Source organism: Temnothorax americanus, unplaced genomic scaffold, assembly GCF_048541705.1.
Source record: "Temnothorax americanus isolate GAGA-0224 unplaced genomic scaffold, ASM4854170v1 Scaffold29, whole genome shotgun sequence".
Lineage (NCBI taxonomy): Eukaryota > Metazoa > Arthropoda > Insecta > Hymenoptera > Formicidae > Temnothorax > Temnothorax americanus.
Window position 1 is genome coordinate 2,208,330 of NW_027509432.1, and position 18,507 is coordinate 2,226,836.

Consider the following 18,507-nt stretch of genomic DNA (forward strand, 5'->3'; position numbering starts at 1 on the left):
GGGCACGCGTACACACTTCCACCATCGCGCAATCTCTTTATCTCTGTTTTGCAAAGTGTCGTCTGGCCGATAGCCCCGAAGAAAGAGGCGAGCCCCTGCTTTCATCTCGACCGGCATCGCGATCTGCGTTTTCTTTCCGTCGCCACGCGTCTTCGTTCTCGTGCGCGCCTTGAATTATATACGAGTGCCGCGCGTCCTCTTAACAATGGCCGGTGTTCGGTTCTCGACGATCGTGAGGTGCGAAATAATCGTCAGGTGAAATAATATTTTGCCAGAAGTTATCCGAGACGCGAAATGCTAAATTTACCCGCGGCTCGGATTACTCCGAGCCTCCAGTTTTCTCCGTTTCTCCGTCGTATTACGAGAAATTAAACACCGCCCTTCTGTAACTTCTCTGGGATGTTCTCCGTGCGCTGCAAAGTTATTTTCACGTATTTTTTTTTTACTCCTGTGTCCGACTGCTGTGTTCGCGCAAAGGACTAATGGTATATCTAGCGGCGTGATTTATTTCGCGTGTATTCCGGTTCGCGGAAATCGACCATAAATCATGTATGGATCGCACGACCTATTAACACGGCGAGGTACCTATATTCAATTTCGGAGGCAACAATGCGCAAATCTCGCGTCGAAATGAATAGCGAGTTATTTGAGGATCGTTTTTAACGAAAAATCTTTATCGCGTTTCGGGGGAGGGGAGGGGGCAGAGATGAAAACCGAGGGAAACGTCATCAGAGAAACGACATATAAGGTATATAAGGTATATAAATCCTAAAAAGGCCGGGGGTTAATTTCTAATCGTTTTTCGAAATTACTGCAAAAATTCTAAAAACAGTCCTCTCTTTTGCCCCTCTTCGATTGCTGGGTCACCGACGCGAATAGAACTGGGTCAGTGCCCTGCCAACTCGTGTGGTCCGAGTGTTCTATTTAAATTGGACGAGCCCTAATGAGTACGGCGCTCGGTCAAGATCAGGGTCGTATATGAATGTTGTCGTCGCGTCTTTCTCATCGCCTAATAGAAGTCGCACAGCTATAGATAACGCGTCGTATGCGCAGCAGAACTATAATAATATCGACAATCTAACGCTAGAACGCCATTCAATGCCATTCTCGATCGAAAAGTATAATATGTTACGAGTTACGATACTCGTTTTATCTGGTGCGTCTAAATTGTCGGAGCGATATCGATAATTCTAATGGCCACAGCTCTCACATAATGAAAAAATTGCGTCGAAAGAATCGCGTCGAAAAAGTCGTGTCGAATTTCGTAATAAGAAAAAAACATCCATTATCTCTCTTTCTCTTTCACGTACTCCGATTCGCGTTGCATCACTTTGATAAACGAGTGAGCGAAAATTGACGTCATTAATCGAGAAATTAATGCCCATTTGCGAGATAAACGTTCGGATACGCGACGTTTCCGAGAGATAATTATCGCGGGAGAGATCGTCTCCGTAGAGCGTGAGTCATCCTCGCGAGTTCGTTCCCTTTCGCGGTAACGCGATGCACACGCGACGGTTTGCACGTCGTTCTAACGGATCTACGTGATCGTCCTCAGGAGCCTGGGGACTCCATTACATCGGCGCTGACCCGAAATCATCTCGAGAACGTACGAGGAGCCTACGTGACTCGGCTCACGCGGATACTCGGACACGCTCTCTCGAACGGTTCGCCATCATGCGCGCGAACGGCTTGTCCGCGCGATACAGGTCAACCACCCGCCAATGGGCACCAAATTTCCATTGAATCATCAGCTTCGGGAGTCTCGATATATATATATATATATATATATATATAACGAGTGATTTTAAATATATATAACGCCAATCTCTCTGATGATTCACTCGTTAACATTGATGATTATACATCACGTTCTAGAAATAAGATATATTATAGATATTAGAGTAGACAATCGTTGGTATCAGAGTCTATCCATTCGATCATTATTTGCGTCGTTATTAAGATAAGTAATTTATCTCTGTGATCCTTTATTCAGTTAATTTATTTATTGTTGTTTGCGAAATATGATATTTACTTATCGTCGTCGCTCGATTATATATTGAAATCGCGCTGCACACTTGAGATTATCGATACTAAAATCATGTGCGTGTGTATCTAAATATTCTACTAAATATTCGCAGGCTGTAGGTGGGATCGACTTGAAAGGGCATTATCAACCCTGAACGTAATTTATAAAATTTGCGCATATGTGTACACGAGATTCGGGCACGAAACAGTTTGCGTTCAACCCACATTTGCATCTTTATCTCGCTGTCAACGAATGGATGTTTATTTTGAGGCACAGATAAGCGGTACGTGCGTGATTATGTCGGCTGCGTGAACGCCCACGAGCATGGCGTACTGATCGAAATGACGGCAGACCGTCGAAAAGGGAGAGGGTGTCTTATTTTTAGCGTACAAGCGTAAGCTCCGCCGCCGGTCCTTAATCCGATTGATTGAAGCTACCCAGTAGCGATTCCGTAGACCGCGCAGACGTGGCACGTGGTTGGAACTCCGTCTTTCGGGGATGTTGATCTTGCGCGAAATTTCCTCATGACGAGACGAGCGGCACGTTTCTTAGCTTGCGAGAAAATAATCGATGAGAATTCGTACGTTTGCTCGTCTCATTAGTATATCAGCGTGTATAAAACCATTTATTTCAAAAGTCAGGGATATACTCTCTGTGCACAGGAAAAAAAGGAAGTGTTAAATCAAAACTTATAAGGGTACCTACTCATACATATGCAACAATCTTATAATCTTTTTATAAACATTTCAACTTTTTATTTCAACTTTTGTTTCTTGATTGAACTATATATAAAACTTCGTTCAAGCAAGTTCCCTTCGTTTAATGCAATATAATCTCATTTCGAGATTTATATACATTGTTGCGTATATATGCCGCGAGTATATATAAGTGAATTGATTTGACACTTCTCTTTGTTTTCTGTGTGCGGGGGAGTTGCTGAGGATATTAAGAAAAAATCTACCCTTTTATATAAATTATAATTTAATCTTAAAAATAGATATATTCTTTTCTAGAATATAGATAGCATAAAATATTTCCGCTGTGTTTTTAATTAGCTTTTATAAAACGTTGAGAACAAACGGCTATATACTCGAGAATAACGCGCGTATATTGAGCAAATTACATAAATCATCGTAAGTTTCATTTCTCGAGAGACAGCCTTTGTCGTAGAAAATTTCAATTTAAAGTATAACCGCGTTAAACGATCGCGCAGGTTGAATAGGTATACGGCGATGCTTCCATTTGCGGTTTGTTATCGATACAATGGAGATCGTTTGCGGGACACGTTTACGCAAGAAGTGACAAAGAAGTCGTGAAGATCAGCTTGCACATCCTGCGGTATCATGATACTCATGTAGTGCCAACACGTGCAGCCTTGACGAGGCACGTGTGTTCGTTCATACCAATAACTTACGGCTGGTCAGTGCGCGCGCGCGATATTATTTTTTCTCTATCCGGCAGAAAGGTGTGCCATTTCAGCCTTTTCGAATTCTTAATCATACTTTCTTTGGCCTGTTCGTTTTCGCTGCACTTCTGAACTAGTGCAATAAGTTAGAACGAAAGAAAATATATTTGTTTCATTCTAACTTATTGCACTATGTTGCACCAGTTCAGCCAGTGCAGTTAAAAGAAACAGACGGCTTGGTTACCAGAATAAATGAAAAATCGTAATTTTTTAAATACGGAAAATGGAAATTAAGTTTTTTATGAACATAATTTCTGCTATCGCTTTAATTAGGTAGGCTAATTTGACAACTGGTTGATTTACTGTTAATCCTTGGAGGACGGGCAGGTTTTTTCGTGACTTTACGATTTGTATTTTTAATTTTCATATATGTGTTGAAATATACTACGAAAAATAAGCTAAATAAAAAATAGACTTCCCGTTCTCTAAAGGTTAATAACAAAGTTATCTTCTGTTCACGATAATGGATAACAATGCCTGACAAACGTTGAAAACTCAAGTATGAAAATAATGGTATGAAAATAATGGATAACAATGTTTGATAAACGTTGAAAACGTTAAAAACGTTTATCACAGGCATTGTTATCCATTACTTTCACACTTGAGTCGCCTCGGAATAAACAGCGCGATCGAAAGTAACATATCAAGCTCGCCGAGTCCAAGGTCGGGTTAATGAAGGTTAAAAGCGACAGTTATCGTAAGTTAATTTACTCGGGTAATTGTTGGACAATGTGAGTAGAAACCGAGCGTGAAGTAACAGAATATCTTCGGAAATCAGCTGTAGCGCTTTTTAATACAGAAGTTGCACCGCGAGGTCGACTTGAAGCAGCCAGACGCAGACGTAACGTATGTTGAGTCAACAATTAACTTATTAAACGCACGCTAATAATCAGCGCAACGCTTAAAACTTTCTATATGAAACAATGAGGAAATAGCGATAAGTAAGTCAACGATCGGGTATCTCGTATTAACAATTATATTAGTGAAATAAGATTTCTTTTCTTCGTACTCCGAGATTAATCCTTCTGATCGCGGCAATCGCGAGTGCTTCACGTGCGCCTTTTGTGCGCGGCTTGCCATCTTAAACCGTCGCGTTGGATTTGCGTCTGGCGGTCGATTTATCTCGCGGATATAGAAGCTTCGATTTGTCAGCGCTACCAAACGACGTAATCTGTCCACGTTGACTCTAACGAGATCGGTGCTGATCAGGTAATGGCAATCTCCGAGTCTCTGAATAGGCACTCCGGTGCTTTGATCCTCGACGTTTGCGTCCATCGACGTTCACAGTTCACAGGCCAAAACATATGTACAAAGTCGAGCGGCGAGAACGCACCGTACGTCCATAATTAGGCCGGAATTTTGCGCACGGCCGCTACCAGCTCGCAACTCGCGAATAATGCGCGAGCGAATTACGCAAGTTTTGTGCGGCGACGTGCGCCGGGTAAACACCGTTCCGCCACGCGGCTCCGCGAATCCGGACGGATTCGGACGTAACGAGAATGGCGGCGCGGCGGCGTCGGCTGCGAGCCGGCGTTTACGAGCTGCAAATTTAAACGCGCGGAATTTTTATGGGCCGGCGCACCGCACGCGAGAAAATGTCGGCACGATGTGAGAAACAAAAGAGGTTCCCGCCGCGCGTCGATTGTTTCTCCTCGCGCACGCAGCGCGTTTACGTGTATATCTGTAAAACCGATTAGATCTTTTATTTCCGCGTTCTAAAAATTAATCCCTGCCGATCGCATAACCGAGAATATCTCTCATGTTCGTTTCTTATCGCGACTCATCTTCATATTCATCAGAGATTCACACATCTGGGAAATTAAATAGAATAAGATATTTGCATTGTGCAGCATGTTCGGTGAACATCGAGCGAAGCCTGTCTAAAGAATTTGCGTCTCGAGCGGCGCCGAACGTTTACCGAGTCAACTTTTCCACTTTCCGATGACCTCGCTCGATCCGACGCACCGTATTTATTGACGTTATCGTGCGCGCATCTTCCCCAAGAAGCGGCTGATGACAATACGAATCGACGTGACGTGTGTCGTGTTCAACCTGCCTGCGCGAGCCGTCGTATTGTTTACGATGCTCTTGCATTACTCGAGCGGAAAGATATCGGCGGAAATTCTTTGTCAGATAAATTGTGTTTCTTTTTTTCTTTCTAAAAATACTTCGACGAAAATATTCGTAATCGGTGTAATTGCAAAATGACAGATAATCGCTCTTATCCTGACGAGCAGGTGGAATATGCGTGTCGTGTCGCTCCGATGTCGTATTGTCATATCGTTTCCGCGTTCTTTTTGGAAAAATCGCGGAGTCTCGATTTACGGTTTTAATTTAATCCTTTAATACACCGGTGCGCAGAATGAATTGCGGAGCGACGCGCGCGCGTGCGTGGTTAACTATTAACTTCCACAATTCGTAATCTCGCGGGAACATTAATCACCTGTGTGTGCCCGGATAGTCGATAGTTCGTACCGAGGCAAGGATCGCGTGACAAATGCGTGTAATCATGATATTTTGGAAAGCTCGTGCGCGATAACGAGTTTATATTGTTTCGCTTTTCACACATTTACGTCGCCGACGAGAGAGAGAACTAATTCCGCGCACAGAAAACCAATGTACGCACAATACCTTGACGTTATATTACAGTTTATTTTTACACGAAATCGTTTGGAACAATCCTATATATACGGATTCGGTTGTACGAGAGCGCAGTTTTTCTCTTCTTTGGAACGCGAGTCTCGAAGATATTTGTCTTTTTTTTTTTTTACTGTTCACGCTACGATGTCGACGCGTCAAATCGGGCGAAAATGCGAACGTGACTCGCGACGGATTACGATAGGTGAACGAACTCGAAGTAAACCTTATCGCCCGGATGATTTGTGATTTGCGCGGCTAGAAGAGCGGAAGAGCGGCGGCGCGGCGGTGGCGGTCATCGTGCGACGTTAGCGTCGCACTACACGTGACGTGACGCGCAACGACCCACGTGAACACCACGACGATCTATTGTGATTGATAAACCGATTGTCCCAATCGGCGAACGCCTGCTTTTATCTTCCTTTCGTCTTGTCGATTCTCGGATGACGCATAATTTTGCTTACGCAGTTGGCAGGCTTGGCGATTGACTCGATTACGATTAATTTTTTCATTCGGTTTGATCTTTTCGAAGTTTAAGCAGCGCTTTAAAATGGAGTCCTTTTGCGCGCGACGTGTCGCCGAGAAAAGTTAGGAACTTGAAACTCCGGAATATAAAGTTTGGTCAATGATAACGTATATCCGTGATAATTAAGTTTTGAAGAATTAAACTTGTTTATAGAAAGTTCAGTTTGTTCGGCGCTTTTACGAAGGAGACTGTTACAAGTTGAAAACGAAGGGAAACAAAAACGCAATATGCACATCGGTAAAACGCGGTAGTTTCGTAACTCATGGAAATATAGAGACGCGCGCGCGTTGGAGCATGGAATATATAAATTCACATCCGTTATGCATTTATAGCAAATCCTAGTCATAGCGACGGTAGACGAACCCGAGATTTCACGGCGATGAGATCATTCTCGTTACGTGATTATTTTACCAGAGCTTGCAAGCGCATACATTTTATCGCGCCATTTCACACACGCGGTCCCTTAACGAGTTATGCGTTATGTTAACAGCGCGTGCATGAAAATAATTATGTAAAATTAATTTGTTTGAGATATCGCGCGGTTTTTTTATTTACATTATTATGAATAAAATCGTGAAACTGCTATTGAAATTTATTTATTTACTATTTAAACAAATAAAATATTGTTTCTCCCTCGATATTTTTATGAACATATTGTATGTTTATTTTCTGACGCGTCGTACGTATGTTTTGTTAAAATAATAATTTTTTTTCTACTCCAGATAGTATAACTTTAATACAGTTTCGTTGCGAAATGAAATCAAGGACCGCAAGATTTGAAGTATGAAAAAGAAAGAAGTCTTGTACTAAAATATGATGTCTTGTTATCTCTATTGCACAATCGGATTTTTACTTATGCGAATATAATTCCAATTAAAATGGAATGTTGATAGCACGCGCAATACACAGAATTAAATTGTTCCGCCAAAACGATTCTGGTTAAACGATTCGGCTCGTTTCGGTGTAAATGTCTTATTTGCATATCCCGTTTACTTGCGTAAAAGAGGCGAGATCGCCCTTGAAAAACTGTTATTGCATTGCGCTCAACCACGTTTACATCTGTTGAAGCTCTGCGCATGAAAAGCGTGTGAATCACGTTACGAACGTTTACATAAGAAAATATGTATATAATAAACGTTTACATAAAAAAATGTGTGTGTAATAATTGCGTGAAATTCGACACACAAAGAACATGACATTGATGGTCTGCGAAGAAAAGTAGTTTTTTAAAAATGTAATGATTTTCTGGTGTTGTCAGATGTAATAATCGTTTTTAATATTTATTTATTTTAAAATTTGCAAAAGTTGACACGTACGATGAAAATTGATACTATGAGAATTGACGATGGATTATTTACGAGAAGAATATGAAATTTCCCTTCAACTTGACCTCGTGGGGTTACCGTGATCGATATGACTATTTTTAAAAATGTTACAGTGTGTCATCGCGTATGTCGTTCAACGACATTCGCACTCTTCGTACCTTATACATCGAATACATCAACATCAGCGCGTTAAATTTTAAAAGCACTTTAGGGATATTGGAAATGAAGCTTAAATATTTCAACTGGTACCTAGTTAAAAATAATAAAAAATTACGACGCGTGATGGCGTCCCATAAAATTTCTCGCTAAAGAGATATGGATTTGAAATCCATTAAAGGTATTTTCAAGAATTACAAAACTGACGGGTTAACTCTCTCCCTTGGTATTTATTATTATTCCTGCATGAAAGGAATTCGCTAATGATGACGCGAGTGAAATATGGATGAGAAAATTAATCGGGAAAATTACTGTCGGCCATTGTCATCCATTCTCTCTCATTTCTCTAGCGAGATAATAAAATTGTCCTCGCGTGCGAAAATGCTTTGTTACCACCGAGGAACGTTGAAAAGTGAATTGTCGCGGAAATTAAACTATCGGGAAAAGCCTTGCGGGGGATCGTAACCGAACCGGATGACCGAATCCGTGGCACGAGAATAACAGATTTTCTTTCTAATTGCGCAGAGTCCTGGGTGGAGCTGGTGCCGGAGCCGCCGCTTGCGGCCCGGACAACGCCGACGCCGTTCAGCATCACCGGCGAACGTGAATACCTGCGGCTTCTCAGGGAAGCACAGAGGGATTCCACACACTCGTCCGCGAGGCATTCCCTCGCGTCCTCGCGCCGGGACACCCCGAGGGACAGGTAAGACTTTATTTTCCCGATCTTTTATTTTTTTTTCCAAACTACTATAGTTCCCGACGCCTCGGCGGAGACACCGCGCACTTTTCCGTACTTCAGAAACTTCGCGTTCTAAGAAATAAGGAAGCAAGCAATTTCGAAGTAAGACACCGTTCTAACGGAAGTTTGGAAGAATCTTATCGATCGCCGATTGTGCGAAACCGAAAAAATTAGGATTTTCTAGAATTGCGACGGTTGTAGTTGAACGTGGATAATTCTATAATCGAAGTTTACTTTTTCCCCCCTGCGGGGCTACGCGCGCGATCGAGTCGACGAGCGGGGATTCCGAAGGCACTTTGAAACAACATATAGCCGAGTCTTATACACTCTCGGGGTAGTTTGAAGGCTCGGCCAACACAAAGCCGGCCGTTCAACTTGATACCTATATAGCCACTCGAGTCCTCGCAGACACGTATAGTATGTCGGCTTCTCCTTCGCGCTTATCCTGCGCGCGAGTACGAGAGAAAAAGTCCGCTTCCGTTCCCTTTACCTCTTGGGAAGGGCTTCGTAGTGGGAAAATAAACGTCGTGAGTCAGAGGCGAGGAGTGACGATCCGTGCGCATGGAGAACTACTTTTTTTTTCGAGCCGCTTCGTCATCGGGACGGCTTAAAAGGCCGCCGCGTAGATAAAAGCTGAAAAAGGCGAATGACCTGAGCGATATTGCGCATTGGCGAATTTATAGACATAACTTTAGAACGGAGATTCAAAAGCATATTTAAGAAACCAATTCCTCGGTTTTTGAATTTTGTGAACGCGCGATTGGTTGGAAGTAATCGAAAAATGCCTCTGCGAAAGGAATGTTTCAACCGGAACATGTACGAAATAAATGAATTATAAAACATTATCGTGCAATTTACGCGTATTAATCAGTTTTTTTTTTCAATTCTTATTTACGAGAAATTATTTGTTTATTAATTATAATAACTATTATATGTTATGTTACGTACGTTTTTATATCTTTCTTCTTTTTTCTTTTAACATAAGATTTAAAATTTTTAAATCTGCGTTTTTATCTAAAAACATTATTTATACGTCTTTTTTAAAGAGACAAACTTTTTTTTATGCAGTCAAAAGAAGAATTTAATCTCGATATACATATAACTGCTATACTAATTCGGCTTGATACATACTTATACTTTCGAATCGGATAGTGTATTAAAACAACTTTCAATCGCGATTGTATCGCGATGATGTATAGAAACACGCCGCGTGTCGCTCGCGAATAACAAAGAGCTACAAGTAAATATCTATATTTTTACTTTCGGTGTTCAGACGGCCAAATTAACACGCGGTTTTTAACACGACTAAAATAGCGTCATTGAGAGACGCGCAAATATCTTGGCAGGAGAACAACTAACGCGCCTTTGTACGATTTGCTGACAAAGGAAGTCTTAACGTCTCTTGGTGCACGAGGTGTCTGTGATTTGCTAAAAAAATATCCGTCGCGAATTTTCTGACGCAGAGAGTTGATTTTTAGTCGAAAATTCGCGAGAAATGTTACAGCGAAGGACACCCGCGCGATATTCCGGCACGTCATAGCGGAGAGAGTGCATATAATGCGGGCGCGTGTAATATTACTTCGAGCGTGAAAGTCGTCGCGATCCTGTTATTGACATTGACAATACCTCTGCGCAACAACGAATATCCATTCGAGCCTCGAGACGACTGTTTCGCGGACGACTTACATCGTATGTACACATGACGTCGAAATCGCTTTAATCCGCTTTACTGCTTCGCGTACCCCGCGTATCGCCCGCCGGCGGTATCTTTGCGAGCGGCGAAAGATTTTGGACACAAGGAAGTTAGCACGAGTCGTTAAACCGGTTTAGCAAACGACACGGCCCCAATATATAGGGCTCAATAGTAAACGTTTTAACTTAACACATGATAAACTGACGTCCGTTAAAAATGACGTCTCTAACAAAAAATTAGTCATGTTTTATATTGAATGGATTAATAAATTTTAATTAAATGCTACATAGCATTAGATCACGCACAACTAATCGCGTTTGACTCTCAAAGCTTACCTTTTCTTGTTACTTATTAATTTTAACCCTTCATCCCACTAGGTGGGTCGTTTTCGCCCGGGTAAAAATCAAATGTAGTTGTAACTTTTGAAAACGGGTAGAGAGGGCGCCACTGCGCATCCGTAAAAAAAGTTATGCTCCCCGAGAACCCGCCTACCGAGTTTCAAGGCGCCAGACCCCCTCCAGCCGTCACAGGAGACACGTACTAATTCTTGAAAAAACGAGGTTGGCGGCGAACACTTAAGCACTTCATTTCAAAATAATTGCATGCAATATTTTTTTTTATGAAACGTACGTTTTTCCCCTTCAATTTCTTTTTTATTCATTTCGATATCTTTATTTGTCTTAAAGTTATGATTTTTTTAGTAAAAAATGATTTTACAAGTTGTAGTTGTAGTTGCTCCATTTTTTAAATACAAATTATGTGAAAAAATTAAATTGTTTATAATTTTATGATTGATACTTCAAATTGAAGGTTTGAATTACCTCCGTGAATTTTTTCAAATTTTTTGTAACACTTTAACACTTAAAAAAAAACGTCAGGACGAAAACGACCCACCTATGCGGCGTAAAGGTGCCAAAAAAACCTATGCGGACGAAGGGTTTTAATATCGAGTTTTTAGTTAATTAAGCATTTATTTAATAAATTGTGATTTTAAAAGGATAAAAAACTACAAGAAGTTTTTTATATATTATTTTTTCAGGTGGTTATCGTTCGCATTTAAATTATACAGATAAATATTTTATACGAATATAAAAAACAGGCTAACTAAGAATCGGGCGCGGTAAATAATGCCCAAAAGTTTTATTTTTTCTTCTATTTTACACATCTTCCAACATTCCAACCCTTGATTGCGCGCCGACTAAATTTTTCACTTGAAACACACAGCTCCGGTTGGAGTAGTAAAATCACCCCCCAACCCTACATCTATATCGATTCGATTTAATTTTCAAGTCTGTGTTTCAAGTCTGACAAGTCGGCGCGCAGTCAAGGTTGGAAGATATGCGTAAAATAGAAATAAAAGTAAAATTTTTTTGCGGATGATTTACCGCGCCTGGTTCTTGGGGTTAGCTCGTTTTCTACATTCGTGCGGATTTCCATTGGAGAACCTACACTTCGAATTTTAAATATTTTATATACAATTTGCATTAACAAGGTACTATATCATATTTCTTTAACTCTCGTGTTTGTCTAGCACGCGCCGAACTATTCACCGCCAAACGAACAAAAAAATTTGCATAATGAATTTTTCATCAATATTTTTTTGGCAATTTGTTAAAATTGAGTGCCGATTATATATACACGTAGTCCCAGGCATGCAGGCAAACGAACATTTATCAGGAGTTCAATTCCGCCAGAGGCCATCCGTATTAAATTTAATCAATCGGTGACATTACACGACATTACGTGACAATAAAGTACGCCAGATTGCATAAAATATGTCATCGAACATCATCATCGAAAATACGAAAGAGAGCAAGATATTAATCACCGTATCTGCGTGTGATCGCAAAGTTAAACACCGCGCGTTTTATTTGAGGAGAAAAAAAAAAACAGAAAAATCACAAAGTAAGAGAGCCGATAACGCGTAACACACGTGTGCACGGTGCACTTGATATAAATGCGCTTATCGCGATTCGCGGCTCTTCACTGGGATGCATCGATGTGATTACGATAGCGATTGCGTCGCTCATCTTCCTCGTGATAGCGATGCCAAGCGCAAGGATGACCGCAGCGGCCGACCGCATTGCGACTGCGAGCGTCCGTCGTCTTCTTCTTCTTCTTCTTCTGTGATTGGCCTTCGAGCAGTACTGCTCCAAAAACGGCCAGGACGAACCACTTGTCGAATTTGAGCCGTGAGGCGTGTCTATTTTCAATTGCACTGACGCAAGTATGAGCCGTGAGGCGTGTCTTTTTTTCAATTGCACTGACGCGAGTATGTGTAGTTGTGTGCGTATGTCCGCGGTGTCGGGAACTCGGGTTAATGCCGTGGGTTTGTTAGGCCCAAGGAACTGCGCGGATCGATCACTTCCCCCTGCGGCCGAGCGTCCGTCGTCGGTTCGATCGGGGCCATCGGGGGTTTGCGACGCACCCACCGATGGATCACGCATAATACGCGCCGCGGGAGGTCGCGAACTTCCAAGACGACGCGTTATCGGCGTCGCCTTATCGCTCGAAGGAAACGAATCGGCGATAAGCGACTTGACGACACGTCTCAGTGATTCTTGCACAAGTCAATCAAAACGAAAGCGCATGGAGAAAATTAAGTGCCCATTTTGCACTCTAGAGAAATAATATGATGAAAATAATGCAATATATTTTTTATCGGGTTTTTTTTTAATATATATATATATATATATATATATATATATATATATATAAATTTCGAGATTAATTAACTGTGTAATTCGGGTTAATACCGAAGTGGGACATTTTACTTTACTTAGCGATCAATTCCAGTTATGTCATTCGAAGTATTAAAGATAATTACCAAAGGTACATTTTACCGAATATATTTTAATTACTCAACGTTTCGAACTAACTATATAAAAGGAGCACGCGTATAGAATCGTCGTAGCTTTAGATCGAGTAAATCGTAGCGAAAGATATGTATTGAGTATAACGTCGGTTGAATAAATAAGCGTATACGCAACAAAATCGGTGGATTTCGCGACGAAACGTCACCGCTCGCCTGACCTACAAACTGCGTTTATGGATCGTAACATGTCGTTTCCTTGAATTTGCAGCCCGAAGAGCCCGCCGAACAGCCCGAACACGGAACTCTCGACCGAAGATGAGCTCAAAGGGGTCTATATAAATTATGGCTGCAACAAGGTCAGTTTCATGCAATCGATTCTTCACCGCGTATTCTTCATGCAGTTTATGCGATCTCGCTTGGCTATAGGAAAGCACGTGCGCGGGTTTATCTCTGTGTATGCGTAGCTACGCTTATCTCTATTATGTCGCGTGTTATGCGTTCTCGTAACTATATCGGAAGTACCACGAGATCGATCGAATCGTCCATATCACGATCGGATTTTCTCTTGTAAAACGTCCATCTCGCGTTGCGTTATGTATCATTCTTTTACTCGATACACTTTATTCCAACGCGTTCAATAAAGTAAACAAACTCGGACGTTATTACTTGAAACAAGGACGAAGCTTCAACTGTCGCGCAAAGTTGACGAAGTCCAGTTTGTAGATTATAGTCGGGCTTGGAGTACCTCGGTACGATTTATTATACATTTCTCGGCTTTGATTTGAAACCCTACATATTACATATATGATTGATATAAATGAACGATTTACACAAATTCTCTCTTTCATCCGTTATTTATTTAAAATGAATGAACATTTGCGCGGTCAACTGTTTGAGTTGATAATTATTTCTAAAAAGTAATATTATTTTCGAAGCGACGTAGATTGTGTGCGAAATTACTTCGCCAATGATGCGAGTCAAGGAGGAAATTTGAAGTACTCCGATCTTGACAATATATATGCAAACAATTTTCATCGAAAGTATAGCGTTGGAGAAAATAAAGATGGTACGGGAATAATATCGATTAACCCGAACCTCCCCACCGAACATGCGCGGGTTATGTCGATACCGTATTTCACCTATAGGAGCGATGCGCAACTGGTTTTTATCGAACGGACCGTTTTCTCGCGCGCGTATGTACAAGGTCTTCGGATCACTGACTCCATTAGCGCCGCGCCGTGCCCCTCGTATAGCCGTGAGCCACCGCGAATTACCACGTGTTACCGGGTCGGCACAAAGCCTATATAGCAATCGCCTTTGCAATCTCATTCCTCCTTTCGCCCGTGTCCCAGTTACTTAGGGACGAACGAAATCACGTTGCGGCTCGGCTCTTGTCCGCTCCTTCGCTCGGAACGATGATCTTCGATATTGCGCAATATACGGTTCTAAGTTGGGATCGCCTTGTTCGACAAAGCATGCGGCGTCTAACAATAAATCGGAGGATCTCACGCGTGCACATTTAGCCGAGATATTTTTGCGCGATATTCAATTCTTCGAAATTTTATCTCGAATTATTACTTAAAATTTTTATATCCATTTTATATCCATTTTTAATTTCAAGCTAGATTTCTGGAATTATATATCCGTCATATTTATACTCGCAAAGAGCTTTAGCGAGTTAAAGTAATATCGAGATAAATTAATTAGTCATGCGATGACACTTATGCTTGAAGCGATTCTTGTAACCTATATGTGTGAAATGAAGTGTTCGTGTGGACATAGGCAAAAAAGTCAGATCGAAGGAATATCGTGTGTTATATAACATCCTCGTGTTGTGTATAAACGTTTAAATTGCGCGGATGAGGTGCGACTAACGATAAGACAATTTTACATGCAAATACGACTATATTCACGCGCCAAGTTGGCGAGAGTTTCGATGATATTTGCGCATCTCCGCCGCAACAATAGATAATTATTGAGATACTTTCTTTCCCGCGCTCTCGATTTCTCGAGAGATATCGGAAAGTTGCGCGATAAAATTTTATCGCGACCTAAGCCGCGATATTATTTTCCGCGGAGATTGTCATATCCGCGCAGAAAATGTCGCGGATGATTACGGGGGAAAAAAGGACGAATAGATTAGAGAGACAATTTTTCAAGAATTCAATGTAGCCGACCCATTTTTCTAAGTTGATAAATTCAATCCTTAAAGTTGAATCTCTTCAATTTATCGTCGGAATTGCAGTAGATTTTTTCTTAGCAGAAATTTCCAGGACAGTAACTTTACAATCTTAACATGATCGCGGCCATAATTCTATTAGACAAGTCGAAGGACGTTTTTGTGTCTGGCAATCTTGATAACTCTGCTTGAGATTGCACGACGATTTGTTTGTAAATATCTGAAGAGGTTCTCCAAACGTATTAATCTTTAATCATATCCTTTATGTCACTTGAATGTAGTTTCTCCATAAATCTGATGTCCTCATAAATCTATTTCTTTCTTGCAGCTCCATTTGTGTTTTTTTCTATGCAAAAGAATAAAGTCGTATGGAATAAACACGTTTTTAAACGATCCCACGTTCCCAAGTTGGTTTTTGTCATGCAAAGAACATTTGTTACGTCCATTCGCTCGGCTTTTTATCGGTCCGTGTAAAACCGAAGAGACATAAAACAAAACATTTATTTGAAAACGGTGGAAGAGATACAAATACCATCGTGCCGCGATAGCTTTTGCAACGGGAATACGTTCCTGAATCGTAAAAGTGTGATCGATAATCGTTAGTCGGTAAGTAGTTGCGACGTCTCTTCTGTTTGCCCACCTTTTATCTCCGCGCGGAGCACAAATAGACGTCGTTATCGGGATTAAAACAGCTTCTCGAGACCCTCGAGACAATACGTAACATCTTCGCGGGTGATTCGCACAAAGCCACGCGAGGTCGAGATCGGCTGGAATTCAATAAATTGTTCGATAAAGCTGGACGCGCGGGGTCTTTATTATGCTACGCGACGCGGACGAAAATAGTGACGAGGATTGACTGTATCGCGGTGTGTGAGTAACAGCGATAACAAGTGGATCGCGTAAGGTTTTTCTTCCATGAGTCACTCGCCCTCGCCGTCTTTGTATCGCGTGAAAAAGACGCTGCCGTCGACACGCGCGCGCGTGTTGCCTATAATATCTCCCGCTACTCCCTAACGTTTTCTCATTGGTTTTTTCCTTATTTCTCCACACGAATTGCACAAATTTACTTGACGGTCTCCGCTTATCTCTCTCGCTGCGCACTAAAGTTAAATATAAAATGACGTTTCTAAGAAAATATTTTATCGGCGCATTTTCCTTTGTAACGTGCTTTTGTTTTTACACAAAGACCATACATTCGTAGAGATAGGAATTGTTTGTTTACGAGCAAGTATTAGAATTGCGTATTTACAAACACTTTTAGGAATGACGCGTCTATTAGCGAGAATCGTTCTACAAACATTGCATGTTTGTGCCTAGATGAAAATTATTTTTGTGTAACATATATGCGTGGCTTTTTTCTAAGATGCTCCCTCTCTTTCTCTCTCTTTCTCTTTGCATAACTGGGAATATTTAAATTGATTACACTGCCTCTCACTTTCCTTTTTTTTTTACATTAATTACGGCACGATATATCATCATCGGGAAAAAGTTGCACTTTTATTACACTACCTCGTCGTTTTCCAACTTTCATCATTACGTTGGCGATTTTTGTAATGTACCTACCTCCTTTCGGATTTGACTAGTTAATAATAAATCACTCACTCATTCTTTTCGGATAAGATATGAAGGTCCCAAGCAAATAAATCTTACATTGAACAAACTCCGAAAAAGATATATAGCCTTTCGAATTACGAAGACTAAGACAATCTAATTTATTGTTATGTCGACTAAAGGGATTACATCGGTTGTCAAGAGTCGTGTCCCGTGCCACTGCGACAGTAGCCGAGATGAAAAACGGTAAATCGATCCGTAAGAATACCCGCGTTGCACGCAACGGCGCGACCACGCGATCTCGTGTAAGCCGATCGACGCGTATCCCGCTTTTACTCTTCTTCTGGTATATCGGCTCGCAAACCGGTTGTTGCGCGCATTTCGAGTGAACGTATTCGCGCGATCGTGTTAATGCGTTGCGAACGCGGTCGAGATATTCTGTATTTGTATACGCTAGAGTGACATATATGTATATCTATATGTATTTATAGCTAATCCTATTTATTGAACTACATCGCGCAACGCGGCTACAAAATAAAATATTTTATCGAACAACGCATTTAATAAAACCCATTTAAGGGTTGACGCCCTACATTTTCCCCACGTTTTGGTCGTGTGCTTTTATCGCACGCGATATTTGTCAGCGAATCAAAACGCCGACGCAAACGTATATATACCGTTAATATAGCACATAATGTAATGCAGCCCCGCTTTACACGCCCAGAGAGTTGCGGTGGCGATTCCGTTCCGTTGTGGCGTATATTCGTATAGCGGCGTGGAATGCAACGGATATGAACGGAACGGATGTGGAATTTGCGGCATGAAATTGAATGATTAAAGTATATATCCGACGTCGATCGACATATTGTGAGAAACCGCCCTCGTATTATATAGGTATTTCGTCAAACTTGCCTACGGAATGACAAGAAACGCATGTAAATCTTGGTATAGATACTTTCGGTAAATGTGGACCGAATCGAAAAACGCGGATTTAATTTGTGATTAATTGTTACCAATTAAATTAAATTCGCAATTTTGATTTGAAATGAAATAATTTTTGCGGACGAAATCAAGGCAATCGAGAATTCTTTTGAATAAATTTTCTCGCGTTCCGTGGAGCTTCCAAAAATCTTGAAGCGCACATTTACCGGTTTATTTATTGAATCCTGGCCATTTCCGAACGTGCAATTCTTGCAACATCGGACGGTATTTCTGGGGCACTGAAAGGCATTGTCTTTATTATTACTTTTGCGAGACCTTTCGCTCTCCGTACCGGGGAAAAGCAACGATTGCGTAATCGGGAGTAACGGATTGTCTTCGCGGCGCTCCTGTCACCGTGACGTAACTTTAAACTTTATTGAACCGGTCAGCCCGGTCGAATAGAATTCAAAATGG

General features: G+C 41.3%; 1 protein-coding gene across 2 annotated transcripts in view; it reads left to right on the top strand.

Annotated features, from left to right (window-relative positions):
• Window positions 1-18,507, top strand: part of Bnip3 (BCL2 interacting protein 3) — a 31,414-nt gene that overhangs the window by 4,476 nt on the left and 8,431 nt on the right. For both annotated transcript variants that reach the window (XM_077410565.1, XM_077410564.1), the window contains exons 2-3: window positions 8,661-8,838; window positions 13,651-13,738. In XM_077410565.1, coding sequence (XP_077266691.1) covers window positions 8,661-8,838; window positions 13,651-13,738 — 266 coding nt within the window. The remainder of the gene's footprint in view (window positions 1-8,660; window positions 8,839-13,650; window positions 13,739-18,507) is intronic.